General features: G+C 46.5%; 1 protein-coding gene across 7 annotated transcripts in view; it reads left to right on the plus strand.

Moving 5' to 3' along the window:
- Positions 1-14,575, plus strand: part of Ptpn3 (protein tyrosine phosphatase non-receptor type 3) — a 152,178-nt gene extending 137,603 nt beyond the window's left edge. For 6 of the 7 annotated variants that reach the window (XM_076934925.1, XM_076934926.1, XM_076934923.1 and 3 more), the window contains 4 exons: positions 6,700-6,828; positions 7,821-7,966; positions 8,390-8,525; positions 11,063-14,575. In XM_076934925.1, coding sequence (XP_076791040.1) covers positions 6,700-6,828; positions 7,821-7,966; positions 8,390-8,525; positions 11,063-11,140 — 489 coding nt within the window. In that variant the 3' untranslated portion in view covers positions 11,141-14,575. The remainder of the gene's footprint in view (positions 1-6,699; positions 6,829-7,820; positions 7,967-8,389; positions 8,526-11,062) is intronic. The other variant, XM_076934924.1, reaches the window with a different exon arrangement.
- The last annotated feature ends 1,682 nt before the right edge of the window (positions 14,576-16,257 follow it).

Consider the following 16,257-nt stretch of genomic DNA (forward strand, 5'->3'; position numbering starts at 1 on the left):
AGTTATTAGCCTGTCTGACCTTGGCTTTGTTGAACGTGCAGTAGAGATAGTAACGGTGCCCACCACATTGTGGGGGCCGAGGAAGACTGGACAGTATATACAAAGAGCTCAGAGAAACACTGTGTTTCCAGTGTCCCCCCAAAGTCATCATCATCATGGGAGTTTAGCACTTTCAGGTACTTCACTTCTCTGCTGTAGCCTTGACTCCCAGCTTCTTGTCACTCACAAATTAGCCAGAGTCTCTTCTCACCCCATAAATCAGAATAGAAAAGTATGAGGTGCCCAAGGGGCAGTAGAAACCTCTTCCTGAATGCTGGTCCTCGGAGGCACTGAAAGCGCGCACCGAAGGGCTCTTGCTAATCCTGGCATCTCTTCTTACCTCCCTGGTTTCCATCTTGTCTACCCCCTCATAGTGAGAGACTGTCTGCAGCGCAGCTGAAATTACCATGCTCTACAGCTCAGCTCAGCTCTTTGAAAGCCTCGTTCTTGTCTGGTTTTGTTTTAATAAGAGATGGAGTTACTTGGTCCTTTTTGAACTTAGAAACCCCCTGCTCTCTAAGCTAGCTCATAGGGCTGTGCCCTCTGTGTTCTTAAAGCACCTGCATCCATCTGGTTACTTGGCATAGTGGGTAAGGAGGCAGACCCGCCAGCCAGCCAGGGGCAGTTCCTGCTGTCACTTTTACTTGTGTGATTAAGGAATCGTGCAAAATATCATCCTTTTTGTGAGGCTGCGGGGAACTGAGCTAGCTGCTACAGGAGGCCTCTGAAGAGTGCTTGGGTACATTGGTCATTTTTTTTTTTTAAGATTTTTTTTTTTAATTTATTTATATGAGTGCATTGTAGTTGTCTTCAGACACACCAGAAGAGGGCATCGGATCCCATTACAGATGGTTGCTGGGAATTGAACTCAGGACCTCTGGGAGAACAGTCAGTGCTCTTAACCACTGAGCCATCTCTCCAGCCCCCATCTTTTTTTTTTTTTTTTTTTTTTTTTTGTTACTGTTATTTTTGTGGTTTCTGTTTTGTTTGGGGGAATGGGTTTTACTCTATACACCAAGCTGGTGGTAATCCTCCTGTCTCAGCCCTCCCAGATGCTAGGAGGGAACATGTGTGCTACCTTACCCAAGTGCTCACCATCAATGCTGTACACATGTTAGCCAGCAGTCCCAATAACATCAGTTTGTATTTACCTTAATGACTATTACCAGAATTGCTAACTCTGTTTTTTTTTGCTTTAATGTTATTAATCTTTATTCTCTTAATGTTTCTTAGACATAAATCCAGTATCGTTTGCCAAAAGGTAAAAAGCACATGTAAAAGTCTCAAAAAGAACTAAACAAAAAAAAAAAAAAGAAAAAAAGAAAGAAAGAAAGAAAGTAAAAGAAAAAAAAAAAGAACTAAACAGAGCCAAACATGGTGACAAACACCTGTAATCCAGCACTTGAAAAGGAGGAGTGCAAAGATCAGGAGTTCAAGGCCAACCTTCACTACATTGAGACCTTTTTCTCAAAGTGAGCCAACAAAACAAATATGAAACGTTATTAAAGCCCAGGTGTTCTCTCCTAAGCCCTGCACCTGAGGCCAGCAACACTAATCTCCTTCTCTACTATGTATGGTGAAGACAGATCGAAAGTGTTGGGAATGGAGCGTTCAAGTGGCCCTAGACCCAGGTGGAGGCTTTCTTGGAGACACAGTGAGGCACTTGACTTCCACGAGAAAGAATCTGTCCCCATACCTGGCAGCCTCTGATTCTAGTCTTCTATTGGTCACAGATATTCTGTGCTCTGTCTGCCCTTTTTTTCGACCTTCTAATCTTGAGCTTTGGTGCTCAGACGTCACATTTCCTCGGGAGTCATTTGTGGAGCTGGCTCTCTGCTGTCCCCTGAGGTCTCTGAGCTCATGATGCAGTTCTTCAGAGCTGACATCTGAATCCACCCAGTGATTCAAGCACCAAGGCTGGCTTGACGGTGTCAGGCTTCTTGCTGGTTGATAATTCACTCTCCCCTTTCCAGCTAGACAGTCATTCTTCTCAGAACAGGGCACCCCTGAAGGAATGGCAGATGACAGATGCTCTGCCCTGGTGACAACCCCAACTTCCCTTGATTCACTTGTTCCAGGTTAGGGGGAAAAAAAGCTTTCTAAGATCCGAGATCCAATCCGAGAAACCCTCACCCATCGCTCTTCCAGGGCCTGCCCCTCCAGCTCCCAGCTGCAGCCGTTCTTCCCTGTCATCTTAGGTCTCCTTGTGACCCAGCCTGTTTCTCTGTTTCCCAACCTTTTCTTCCTACTGTAACTCACCACCCCGCTTCCACGCATTGGAGAGTTCCCATGAGGCCTACCCATCCCTTCAGCATCACTGGCTCTGGCAACTTACTCTGTCATTTATCAATAGTTAGAAACCCATTCTTTAAAAATCCCAGGTGCCTGCTGCCCTTTCCTGTTACAGATTCTCCGGTGACCTGTGCCCTTTGTCCTCCAGCCCCAGTCCACGCCCACTTCCGAATCAGTCATTCCAGGTGAATGGCTTTGCCCCTTCTTTCATGTAAGATGAACTTTCCAGGACGTCCTGTTTGTTGTCCCTATGCTGTCCTTGAAGGAAAGCGGGCCTGCTGGGCCCTCCCAGCAGGCACACAGTAGAGTCCCTAGCCCTTCTTGTGCTGCCCTGAGTCTTAGGGAGCCAGCCCCCTGAAGAGTTTCTCATCACCTGAGGTCAAAGAGTTTGCAGCCTGCAAGGTCACTGACCTCTGTCCTTATTTTGGTTAGATTGGTTAGATTCTCTGTTGACTATGTGGGGGTTTCTTCTTAGGTAAGTCGATTTTTCAATTGGGAAAAGCAGTGCCTTCTATCAGATGTCTTCCCCTCCTCCCCTTGAGGGGAGCTATATTTTGTATCTACACATGAATAATGTTTATAATCTTCCTTTCCATCACACCAGTCAGTTAAAGTACAAGCATTGGTAGGACCGTAAGGCTCCAGTTCCCACATCACCACAAAGCACAATGCCTATCTCTAGGGTGGTTCAGAGTAGTGGGATGAATTTCTAGGGACTAGGCCCCAGAGTCCCACTGTCTCACTGGACCAGAGGTAGTGGATTTGTTCTTTGTACCAAGCAGTGAAGCCCATGATTACCATGAGGCTAACAAGAAGAGGTTTGGGATAGCACAGACCTCTTGCTCTCTGTGTGTGCTTGAGAATGTGCACATGGAGGTTAGATGGATGGCTCCTCCCTGTGGGACTTATTTCTGAATCTAGTTAGTTTCCTGGTGCCCTCAGGTGTTGTGATGGAAGGTTCAACCCCAAGTCCAGCTGTTTACTTTCTGCTTGGACACATCTACCTTCTGCCATTTTAGAAGATGATCCCAAAGCCACCAACCAGCCCCTTGTGTGTACACACAAATGCGCATGTGCAGCCCAGCACCGTGCTCCCACATCTGCGCCACAGGCACGCATCTATCTGAGCATTGACGCCAGCCATCTGGAGCAGGTCTTAGCTCTCCTTTGTCTTCAGTGTATCCTCTCACTGTTTAATGCCATTGGCACATGTGACTCCCACTGTGTCCCTCTTGCCCCTGCCTGTTCCCAGGACCTTCCTCTTTGTCTCCCACATTGAAAGCAGCAGCTCATTGGTCCAGAGTTTTCATAGGCTAGTTCATCCTCCTTCATCTGGGCCTTGCCAGAGGGTTGATCCAGCATTTCCTGCCCATGCCCTGTATGGCTCTTAGATGCACAGAGCAAAATGTTGAACATCCTCAGACCAACTTGTACCCTTTGTGCAGCTCTGCTGAATGCTCTGTTGTCCCCTACGTGCCCGGTGGCCCTTTACTTTTGGCCTCCTTTTCCTTTGGCCTGAATGATCTGTCCACCCCTGCCTCATCTGCCCCCTCATATGCCTGTCCTTTCTTTCTGCATTATTTTGTCTGGATTGGAGAGCATCCAGAGGCTAGATAATACCCCAACATCTCTGACTCATCCAACCCTCCCCAGGGGTGCTTGCTAACCAACTAAGTTAGCAAGAAATCAAGTGCTGATGATACAGCCTTCTTGCTTGGGTCCACAGCTCTCCTCTTCCACCATCCCATCTGGCCCATCTCCCTGAGACAGCACTCTTGCTCTATCAGAAACTCAGCCTTCAGCGTGTTCTGCTGATCCCCTAAGGCACTTCCTTTCCAAAGCCATTTCAATGTCACCTTTCCTTCCCCAACCCTTGTCTCAGAGTAGAAGAGAGCAGTCTTATCAGCCTGTGACTGAATCTTGTGGAGACAGTGTTCCGAGTATGGCCCGCCTGTAGCCTGTAGCCTATGGCCCACCAACCAGCTACAGCGGCCCTTGTCCTTCTACAACCTACTTCCCATGGTGGCAGATTTACTCTCATCTCCTCACAGCCTTGATGTGCACTTGTCCCTTCAGAGGGTATCAACCTGGATGCCTCAGTTAAGTCAGTGCCAGATAGTCACTGTCCCTACCTCGGGGAGTGGTCTCAAGCCAAAAATGAGCGCTGTACATAAAAGCACCCCCCTGGAGCTTAACAGATGCTATTCAGAAGATATGGGGCCTTTGCACCCCTCCTCCAGCAGGCGTGAGAAACAGGCTTCCAAGACACACATTGGGTTCTAGAGCCAAGATTGAGTGCCAGGACCTTCAAGACTTCTGATTCTTCCAATGCATCCCCAATGGGTCCAGATCCAAGTAGACCTAAAAAGAGTCCAGTTCTCGGCAGATTCCTTATCGCTAAAGATGCTCAGAGAGTACCAGCTGTGTAACTCTGCCTTGCACAGGGGATGGCTTTGGAGACTAGGACACTGGAGAGCCTGGGGAGATGTTTTTTCCTCATGTATACATGAGATAGACACAGGCTCAGATGGACAGACCAGTGTACAACTCTGTCCCTAGTCCTGTAGACAGAGAGCCTCTGAATCTTGGAGAGTCAGAGAATAACTCCCCACCAGGAGAGGTTTCCCATCTCAACTGTCCCAACAGACCTTTAAATTCCAGCCCCCACAGCATATTTTAATTTCAGACACTCACTGACATTTGAAAAGAAGACTAGCAAAGCTGTTTCCCCAACAAATTCCGTGTGTCTGTTGGCTGTATCACCTCTCTGCTACAAACAAATGTCATTTTTACTTACACAGGAAGGATTTGACGGGAAATGTTCTTTTCTTTAAGCTGTACATGATGGTACATGCCTACAGTGCAAGGTAGTCAGGAGGCAAGAAACTGGCTTGAGCTAGCTGGACCAGCACAGAGAAACCTAGAATAACAACAACACTAGTAATAATAATAATAATGTTGTTATTGTTAAAAGAGTCAAAATTTGGCAGAGTAACTATGGACCATTTAGATTTGCACTTGGTGAAGAATCCACAAGCGGGAACTACAGTGATTTATGGGAAGGGGCCTGCAACCACAGCTGCCATATTGAGACACTGACATACCACAAGACGAATGCTAGACTGTCACGTAGCTCTGTGGCCAGGGCAAACTACTTAGTGCCCGGTGCTCTGAATCCTACCCTTACTGTATGGGAAGTCCTGCCTCCATTGAGAATTTTCTTTTTTGTTTATTTTTACTTATTTTAATTTTATTTTATGTATATGGATATTTTTGCCTGTGTGTATGGCTGTGTACTAGTGTGTGCCTGGTACCCACAGAGGCTAGAAGAAGGGATCAGATCCCCTGGCACTGGAGTTACCAATAGTTGTGAGCTGCCATGTGGTTGGTGGGAATTGAACCCTGGTCCTTTGGAGGAGCAGCCAGTTCTTTCAACCTCTGTCTCATCTCCCCAGCCCACCTTTAAAAAGTATTTTACAATTTTTATTTTTTTTTTTATTATCAGTGGCGTGTGTGTGTGTGTGTGTGTGTGTGTGTGTGTGTGCATGTGCGTACACTCAATGTGCTAGAACACAGCACACATGTGGAAATAAACAAGTATTTATGGGAGTTAGTTCTCTCTTCATCAGGCTTGCTCAACAAGTGCTTTTACCCACTGAGCCATTCACCACCCTCAGAAGGGCAAGTGCAATGTCTGTGCCCCAGACCCTATTTTCTATGAGTGCATTTGAGGTTGTAGAAGGCACATTACACATGGAAAAGCATAGTTGTCTTCAGCCTGGAGATTTTTAAATCAGGACTTTTGAGGAGTGTGACCAACCTAATTCAGTTGCTATAACTCCCACGGCAATAGTGTTGGTGATCACTGTTGACCTCGGTCACAAGTGACCCCACGCTGCACCCTCGCTGGCCTCTGTCAGTGTTTGAACATCTGAGATTCAAGGAGGTCAGGGCTGTTGGAAGTCAAATGGCCAATAAATGGGGTGGGAAGTTCTTGCAGTAGAGCCGATACCCAAGTGTGCTCTTAACTGCTGTGTCCCAAGGCTCTTGACAGAGGTAAAGCCAAAGATGAGCAGCACTGAGGTGGGAAAGGGGAGCCTTGAGAACAGAAAAGAGGCTGAAGGAGCCTGGGTCAGCCTGGGCAGGGTGTAGGTAGCCTCTAAATTCAGGCTCTGCTGCTCTCTCAGTGAACAAACCCTAGAAGGTAAACTGACTCCCTTCAGGCCATGGGCACAAGTGGGTCTCATCTGGAGTTTCTCCTCTCCTGTCACATCTCTTTGGACAGATGTGACTGGATGCCATGCAGTTTTACCTGCCTCTGTTTATGCCCTAAGAAAAGCCTGACTTGAATTCTCTGGTTTCTTACAGACCAAATGTCACCAGTACTGGCCGGATCCCCCTGACATCATGGACCACGGCATCTTTCACATCCAGTGTCAGGCAGAGGACTGTACCATTGCTTACGTGTCCCGAGAAATGCTAGTTACAAACACTGAGGTGAGCAGGGCTCTGAGGGGCATAGTGGAGGGGCAGGCCCAGTCTGTAGTCCTTGTGGTGTCTGGTGTTCAGCTCTGCTGCAGTGCTGCCTCATAGGTAGGTCAGTAAGTGAAACTCTTACTGACAGAGAGCCAGTACCCTGTGTGCATAGCTCCATGGTTCACAGTAGCCAAGCAGGAGAGGCAACCCTGGGGTCTGCCCATCAAGAGCTATATGGGTAAACCATGTAAAATAGTAGTAGTCAACCTCAAAAGAAGGAGGACATTTTGGGTAAATCCCACTATGGGATGAGCCCAGAAGACATCCTGCCAAACGAAAGAGGCCAGTCAGGATAAATACTAAGATTACCTCTATCCAAATACCTAAAAGACTAAACTCAGAGGACACAGAGAAGATAATGGTATTTGCCCTGGTTAGAAGACAGGGAGAGAAATGGAGAGTTACACTGTAATGGCTACAGAGTTTATATTTGGGTGATAAAAATGGAGGTTCTGGAAGGAGTTAGCAATGCTAGTTGGGCAGCATTGTAGCTACACTTAATGCCAGTAAACCTTACCTCTGGAATTAGTTAGAATGGTAAACTTCATTGTGTGTGTATGTGTATTGAGGATAGGAATCAGGGGTAGGAGGGTGTTTAGCCAAATTATCCTTTGGGACTTGTATTACCACGAGCAAGGTTGTAGGTTGGATCTTCGGCACCGTACAGAAGAATGAGCATGTATACAGAGCCAGCATGGGTGACCGTGACCACAAGATGCATAGGAGCAAGTGGAAGAAACGGCCGGAGGCAAAAGAGGTCAAGAAGACAGCGTCTTGGGGCGAAACTGATGATGTTTAGGGAGGGTGGGAGCCTGATGGGAGTTGGCAGAGACCATGACAGAGCTGGGTGCAGGGACACAAGAGGACACCGTGAGGATGAGGCCACCCTGGCTGGTATCCAAGGCAGGGCTCATTGGCTTGATGACTCACCATGGCCACCATATCCTCCACAGACCGGGGAAGAACACACAGTGACCCATCTCCAGTATGTCGCGTGGCCTGACCACGGCGTGCCTGATGACTCCTCAGACTTCCTGGAGTTTGTGAAGTACGTGAGGTCCCTGAGGGTAGACGGTGAGCCTGCCCTGGTTCACTGCAGGTACTGAGCCTCGCTGCATTCTCTTTTTGATGGTTCTACCCCTTGGGAAAGGCCAGAAGAAATGGGCAGACTCCAGACCCACCCTTATCCCACAAAGTCACACGTTCCTGTAAAACTGTGCTCGTTGCATGATTCAGAGAAAGTGGATTTTGCATTTCCTGGATAGCTTTCTTGTCCCAGCCTTAGGACCTATGGGGATGGGTTTGGTTTGGTTTGGTTTGGTGTCGTGTTTTGTTTTGTTTTGTTTTGTTTTTGTTTAAGGAGCTTAAGATCACACACACCTGAATGTGTGTGCTTTCTAGTCTTGAAATCAGCAGCCGGGCTGTCCCTGGGTAAACACAGACCTTGATTAGGGATTCAACTCTGCCTTGCAGACATGATGCCCAAACAGATCCTGAGTGTCTACTTCTCTCTCCTCCATAGTGCTGGAATAGGTCGAACAGGTGTGTTAGTCACTATGGAAACGGCCATGTGCTTAATTGAGAGGAACCTGCCTGTTTACCCACTGGATATTGTCCGGAAAATGAGAGACCAGCGCGCCATGATGGTACAGACATCAGTAAGTAGAAAGTCAGTAATAAAAAAATGGTAGTGACAGAAAAATGGTAGAGGTGGGCTAGGTGTGGTGGCATATGCCCTTACTCGTACACAGAAGACAGAGGCAGGTAGATCTCTGAGTTTGAGACCATCCTGGGCTATAGAAAACGTTCCAGGACAGTCAGGGTTGCATACTGAGACACCCTGTCTAAGCAACAACAACAGAAAGGCAGAGATCTGCACTTCCTGAGCTTCCACAGGGAAACATCCATAAGCCAGGGATAGTGTGAAGAGAACTGAGTCAGGTGCCCAGAATCACACAGCTTGTCAGAGACACTGTGACCACAAAACCCAGGCCTGTCTGACATGCATTCTATTTATTTCTGATATATCCTATTTGCCACTCAGCCCATGAAAACAGGCCTGCTTACATTTTGTCATTACCCGTCAGAAGAAAGCAGTGTCACTCGGATACCCTCGCCATGGGCTGTCTCATACTCTGTCGTGCCAGCACACTTGACATGACAAATGTCCTTAGGGGGAAATATCTGCTCATCATTTTGAGCTGCAAGAAGACTAGAGTGTTTGACCTCCTCCTCATATACCAACAACCTTTGGGTAACCCATGAACCCCTCTATAGGCCTCAGTTTACCCACCTTGCAGATGGGACCCATCCTGCCTTTGATAATTCATTCAGCAGACCAGGCTGTCTACATAGTAGACATCCACTCTCAGTTTGAGTAGAATAGGCTTAGTTTGTAATCTCAGTCATAACGGGCAAAGTCCCAGGGGTATCTAAGAAGGTTCTAGAAGAATATTTAAGAATGAGTTGGCAAAGGCAGAGAAGTAGCCTCCTGACAAAACCTCCAGAGTTTTTTTGGAGGGGGAAGGAGGGTGGGGGGTGAGAGGAGTTAGTGAAACAAGGAAAAGGATGTCTCTGTTCTAACCAGCTCTGAGTAGTTAGAACTCAGTAACCAGCTGGTGGACAGAGGTGGTAAGATTTCCCTAACAGGGCATGAGTCCTTAGTTTGTACATGGGAAATACGGTTGAGAAAAACCAACTCAGGCCATAGAGATAAGTTAGTAGGTAAGGATGCTTATTACCAACCTGAGTTGTATCTCCAGAAAGTAAGCTGCCCTCCCACCATCACACAGATAACTAAGGAAAAGAAAAAAACCAAATCATCCATTTATGGCCATTATCTGCACTGTTGTGCAGTATGGAAGACTAAATAAATTCTGGTTTAAAATCCCAGAACCTTACCCTCCTCCCCCAAGCCAGGCCTGCTGGTGCAAGAATCTAATCCCAGCTAGACTAAAGGTTGAGGCAGGAGGATTACCTGGGCAACTTAGGAAGACCCTGTCAGCCTTCTGTATCTGTGGCTCCACATCCAAAGATTCAAGTGATCACCTATCTAAAGATTTGGGGGGAGGGGTGCCAGTGTTCTGTATAAACATATAAATGCTTTTCTCTATTATTTCCCACAAAGTACAGAATAACTATACATGCTGTGTTAGCTGTTAGAAATATCTAGAGGTAATTTTTTGCTTTTCTTTTGGGTTTTGGTGATACTTGCAATGGGGGTTGCTTTTAGGCAGGGTCTTATTCTGTAGTCCAAACTGCTGTAGAACTCAAGGCAATCCTCCTGCCTCAGCTTCCTGGGTGCAATGGCTCATGTCTGAACTGTAGTCCTAGCACTCAGCTTCACAAGCTGATTTTTTTTTTCACACCCATAAGACAGGGTCTTAATTCTATAGTACTGATTGGCCTGAAACTCAAGAGATCCACCTGCCTCTACCTCCTAAATGCTGGGATGAACCACTATGCCTTGCCAAAAAGTTGATTTTTTTTTTTTTTAAGTATACAAGATGATATGTGGAGGGTACTCATAGGAAAGATCAGAGCAACCGAGGATCTGGGTGTCCATAGTGAGTTCTAGAAGCCATCCCCCATAGATACCGAAGGGCTATCTAAATAATTCACATCTGTCCCTACCTGTCTTAAGAAAAAAAGAGAATCTAGATTCATCATCCCACACCCAAACCCCAGCCCTCCTGTATCTGTAAACCTCCATCACCCCACTCCCAGCCCCTACACATGCCCAGTTCTAGGCCAGGACGGTGGTGTCCTTACATAAACGCCTCAGAACAGATTTAGTTATTTTTCTCATTACTGTGGCCAAGAACCTAACAGAAGAAAGGGGAAGGGCTTATTTGTGCTCATAATTTGAGGGACCTATCTTGGTAAAGAAGGCGTGACAGCGTGAACTGTGGCAGCTCTGTTTTTAGAAATCAAGCAGAGAAAGATGGACACTGATGCTGGGCTCACACAGCTCACTGCTTTGCTCTGCAGCCAGCTCCCCCTCGGCCCACACTTCTCCGAGGGCACCCCACTCATCCATCCAGACTATTAAGGCTATTCACCTCAGTCTTTCGCAACACAAGGTCCAGAGTTGGCACACAGGGAGTAAATATAAGTGCTTCATAGACCCTCTCAAGCATGGCATGAGGCAACACTCCTGGGGCTCTGACCTTGACAGCTCTCTTTTCTCTTCCAGAGCCAATACAAGTTTGTGTGTGAAGCAATTCTTCGAGTGTATGAAGAAGGCTTAGTCCAGAGGCTGGATCCCAGTTAGGACAACTGTGAAGTGGTCATTCCTCCTTCCCTAGGGTGACTTCCTGAAGAAGGGGACACACATTCCCCTGGAGGCCCCCCCAGAGATGCTGGTCACTGTGGGAAAGGGATGAGCTTATCTGAACCCAGGCACTTTAAATTTCTGTGGAAAAGATATCCTGTACATAAGAACTGATGATATAGATATGCATGCGGCTATGACTCCTTTGGGCCCAGAGATAAGCAACAGGGGATCTCCAGATGGGAACTGTGTTTCTCTCTACATATTACCATCCCCTGTCATCCATCCTTGAGCAGTGAGGGGGGGACGCCAGCAGTGCTGTAGATGCCCTCCCACCGGAAGCCAGACTGTGGCTACATGTGGCTCAGGTGTCTTGTGTGTTGCTCTGTGTGGGACTCCAAGGGCTGAACTTCCTTGGCAGTTGCTTTCCATTACCCCTGACACCAGGGAAAACTCAGATGAATGTACCACAGGCAGGGCACAAGGGACTTCAGGCTGGAAGATGAACAGGATCTATTCTGCCCTCCCTCCCTCCCTCTGCCTCATCTCTACCCTTCTGCGATCCAAAGCACCCCATTTCCCCACCCCAAATCCCCTTTCTTCAGGATCACGCCCAGTGCCTGAACCAGGTTCATGATGTATGTTCAGGTGAATTCTCAGCTGAGACTGGGAACTAGACTCTTCATAGTGCTGAGTCTCAGCTTTGGAAGTAGGTGAGCCTCTGCTCACCCCTTGCTTTATACTCGGACGCCATGACTGGATTCGCCGACTACTGAATCTCTGGATTGCTGCTGCTTCAAGCTCTCACACTTGAAACAAGACGATTTTCTTGGGGGTGGGGGGTTAATAGCATCCAAATATTCAGAATTTTGGGCCCTTCTGAGAAATGACCTTCTAGTAAGTGACCATGAGAAACTCTGCTTCTCAATCAAGGGTGGTGTGTGTGTGTGTGTGTCTGTCTGTCTGTCTGTCTGTCTGCGTGTCTGTGTGTCTCTGTTCATATGGGTGGGTGACTTTCTCAGGATTCCTAACTTGATTCAAATTACTGTTGAGTTTATGTAAAGAATTCATCTCTGTACAGAAGAACAAATGTGTTCATTCACCCTAGGTTACAATGGTCTCCATTTCATTTCAGAGGAGAGAATCAGACTATCTGAATATAAACACAATTTGATGTTAATTTATTCTAAGTACTCTGGGATTTTGATTGTCCTAAAGAATTCTGCTCTGTGAATACTATGTCAATTTTTTTTTTTAATTTGTGGCAGGATTGTAGCGAATTATTATTTAAGGAAAATAAATGACATGAATACTTTAAGGTGGTATTTTTAAATAGCCGCTTTTATGTATCGAAGAGAAAGTCAGGTTTCTTAATGGTATTATGGGAAAAAGATACTTTAATGTTATCATGTATGTAGACGAAGCTACATAGATACTTAGCAGATACTGGACCAATTAAAGCATCTCCTAGTTGCAAGATGGGTAAGGACCTGTACAAAGGATCCTAGGTTTTTGAAGGTTCTTTATCTTCAGGCTCAGTTTATCTGTCTACTTCCCTCCTGCCTGTCTTACCCACACACATCTTAGTAGTACTCAATGACATGAGTGGAAAGTGCACTGCCCAGTGCCCTGTGTACTGAGAAACTGCAATTTGGTTTTCTATACTACTCAACATCAACTAACCCTCCACCTAGGAACCTGGGATCTGTGCCTCTCTTTCCATCTGTGTAAAATAAAGAGAAACAACACTTAGAACTTGAGAACAGAATTAGATCACACTATGGAAACTAATTTCCAGCCTCTGGAATATATAAAACAATGCCACTGAAGACCTAGGAAGGTTGACTTCTTTGGTTGGCCCCAAATGCATCAGACAAGTAGAACCCACCAGGTTTTCATAGAACAGTGTTGTAGAGGGGGAAAGCACAGAAGACAGAGAACTGATACCTTTGTTCAACCTGGATTCTGAGAACACCCTCAGTAAAAGGAGGAGAGGTAGAGAGAGTGCTGGGTGCATTTCAGTGGCACCAGGCTGTTTAACAAACCATCCTTGTTTGATGGAAATGTTTATCACCGCCCTGTGTGCAGAGCTCTTGCAGAGTCTAAATGTCCTTGGAGATTGTTTTATTATTTTTCTGGAAACAAGCTGTTGAGTGTGGTCATGAAAATGCTACTGTTACACTTACATAATATTCTGTGAAGCTTGAAAAAGCTGCAGCTGGCCTCTCTGTGCCATTGTATGGGGGCTGCCAGCCGTTCAGACACAGCAGTTGTTGCCAGGAAGAAAGTCCATGGGATCTTGGGGAGGACAAGACAAGACGAGAAATGACCCCAAAGAGTAGAGTGTCCAAGTGAACTGGGTAACATTACCAATGAAAAACCAAAGCTCCAAGCTCTCATTTTCCTGCATCCCACACTTCCACAGTTGCTTTTAAGATGCTGTGTCTCATCCTGAGAATTGCATCAGCATCAGGCTAAATGTTTTGCCTAGCTGGTTGTGAATGGAGAAGATATTTATAGCCTACACTCCAGCACCTTCCCAAAGAACAGATTAGACACCCCAATGTACTTCCTTCATCTGGTGGGTTCCCTGCTGGTACCACTCTCTAGAACCCACACATGATGTGCTGATTTTTCCAGAGAGAAAATTTAAGTGAAGTTCATTGAGGGGTAGGGAGGCAGGGTGAATGGATCTCAAACGTGTAGCAGTATTTTTTAGTTTCCTCCCAGGGTCCCATGGAACTTAAATATGATCTGGGGCTTGTATAGGTTCTCTCATCACTGTTCATGGTTGGCCCTCTTCCCCCCCCCCCCAACTCCAACTCCCTGCACACCTTTATTCTTAAAAATTACCATTTGGGGGGCAGTAAGTAGCCTCTTCATCCTCCTAAAGCAACAGAGGCGGCATCAGCAGGGAAAAATTGGTGGGACTTAGACCAGACGTGAGCTTTGCCCTCAGCCAGTTTCTGTTTATGTTGAAAAGCACTGTGTGGACTTAGGTGAGCTCACAGTTATGTTTCAGGGAAACAGAATTTAACCTTAACTGAATCTGAAGAGCTGACACAGAGAAACACCCGGTTGTCTCAGCCCTGATCACTGTGGAATTCCAAAGATAAAGATAACGACACACACACACCCACCGTTCTTACATGCCATCCTAGAGCAGACCTAGAAAAGATGGCCAAGTCCCTTGTGACCTCAGCCTGAGCAATCAAACCTTGAAGACTGATGATAGCTATGTCGATTTCTTGATAGCTCTCGTACCACTAGAGCAACCGTAAGATTGTGCTAAGCCATATTTTGTAAAGTTATCTTCAGTCGATCAGCAATATGTTTTCCTGTAAATTTGGAATGTTTCTCATTCTGACTTGTTGTCAGGGACTCTACTGAAAAACAACTTGATCGATATAAAAGCATCCAAGCTATGCAACACTATTATTGTCTGTCAACATTTTTATTTGTATGTCTGATTTGTACCGCTACCCTTATCAACTCGATATTGTCCGTCTGTCTCCTCCTCCCTCTGGTTATGATTTCTCATGCAGTATTTGGCCTTAGTATTCACTTTGGGTGGCCAGCTTTAGACTAGAATTGGGTTCTGCAATTGTGAAAGCAGTAGTTTGCACAAAGCCCTACCCTTTGTCCTGCAGGGTTGCTGAGTGACTCAGGGATCAACAGGGTCCCGGGTTACCCCAGCTTGCTCTCCCATCCTCAATGCAGCTTCTACCTTGATCTCCAGACACATACAGGTGCTAATTAGCATAACAGAATGGGGAAGAGAAAAGCAAGACCTGTATCCTTAATCCCAGGGCCATACCTTGTTCAAGGGGGTAGTTTTTATGCCAAGAAACCATATGCTGGGGCTGGGGATGTAAGCTCAGTTGGTAGGGTGCTTGCAGAGCATGCACAAAGCCCTGAGGTCAGTCCAGGAAGTAGAAGCAGAAGGATCCAGAGGTCAATGTCCCTTCTCTGCATAACAAGCTCAAGGGCAGCGGGACTACCTGACAGGAGACCCTGGTGAGATGGCTCTGTGAGTACTGGCACTGGCTGTCAAGCCTGGGGCCTCAATCCCCAGATCAAATGTTAGAAAAATGTGTTAAGGGCTGGGTGTGGTGATGAATGCCTTTAATCTCGACGCTCAGGAGGCAGAGGTGAACAAATCTCTATGAATTCCTTGCCAACCTGGTCTACATAGTAAGTTCTGGGCCAGCTAGAGACAGTTGAGACCCTGTCTTAAAAAAAAAAAGTGGGGTTGGGGGAAGAAAACAGTATGCATAACTAAATTTCAAGTTGTCTTTTTCTGAGAAAGAATTTGAGGAACAATGAACCCCTTGGCCCCATGTAGTCTCTTCCCATGAGAACAACATGAACATAAATGTCATCATGTCGAATGACTAAAAGAAAATTACCTAGTGATTTTTCAGGCTTCTTTTGATGTGTGTAGTTTTGTTTTGTTTTGTTTTGTTTTGTTTTGTTTTGTTTTGTTTTTTCCAAGACATGGTCTCTCTCTGTGCCAGTCCTGGCTGTCCTGGGACTTAGTCCTTAGGCTAAGTTGGCCTTAGGGTTACAGAGATCCACCTGCCTCTGCTTCCCAGGTGCTGGGATTAAAGATGGTGTGTGTGTGTGGATTTTGTTGTTTGTTTTTTAGGCTCTGATAACTTAAAAGCTAGTAAGTTCTCACATAATTTGTAAGTAACAATGTAGACACAGGAAGGAGCCAAAATATATGGGTGGGCAAGCAAGCAGCCTGGGGTTCCACCTCATAGGAGCAACAGATATCTCCTCTTCTCTTCTCTTCTCTTCTCTTCTCTTCTCTTCTCTTCTCTTCTCTTCTCTTCTCTTCTCTTCTCCTCCTCCTCCTCCTCCTCCTCCTCCTCCTCCTCTCCTCTCCTCTCCTCTCCTCTCCTCTCCTCTCCTCTCCCCTCCCCTCCCCTCCCCTCCCCTCCCCTCCCCTCCCCTCCCCTCCCCTCCCCTCCCCTCCCCTCTCCTCTCCTCTCCTCTCCTCTCCTCTCCTCTCCTCTCCTCTCCTCTCCTCTTCTCTCTCTCTCTCTCTCTCTCTCTCTCTCTCTCTCTCTCTCTCTCATAGTGGCCAGTCCCTTGAACAACACCTGACAGTC

The sequence above is a fragment of the Arvicanthis niloticus genome, chromosome 5 (genome assembly GCF_011762505.2).
Source record: "Arvicanthis niloticus isolate mArvNil1 chromosome 5, mArvNil1.pat.X, whole genome shotgun sequence".
Lineage (NCBI taxonomy): Eukaryota > Metazoa > Chordata > Mammalia > Rodentia > Muridae > Arvicanthis > Arvicanthis niloticus.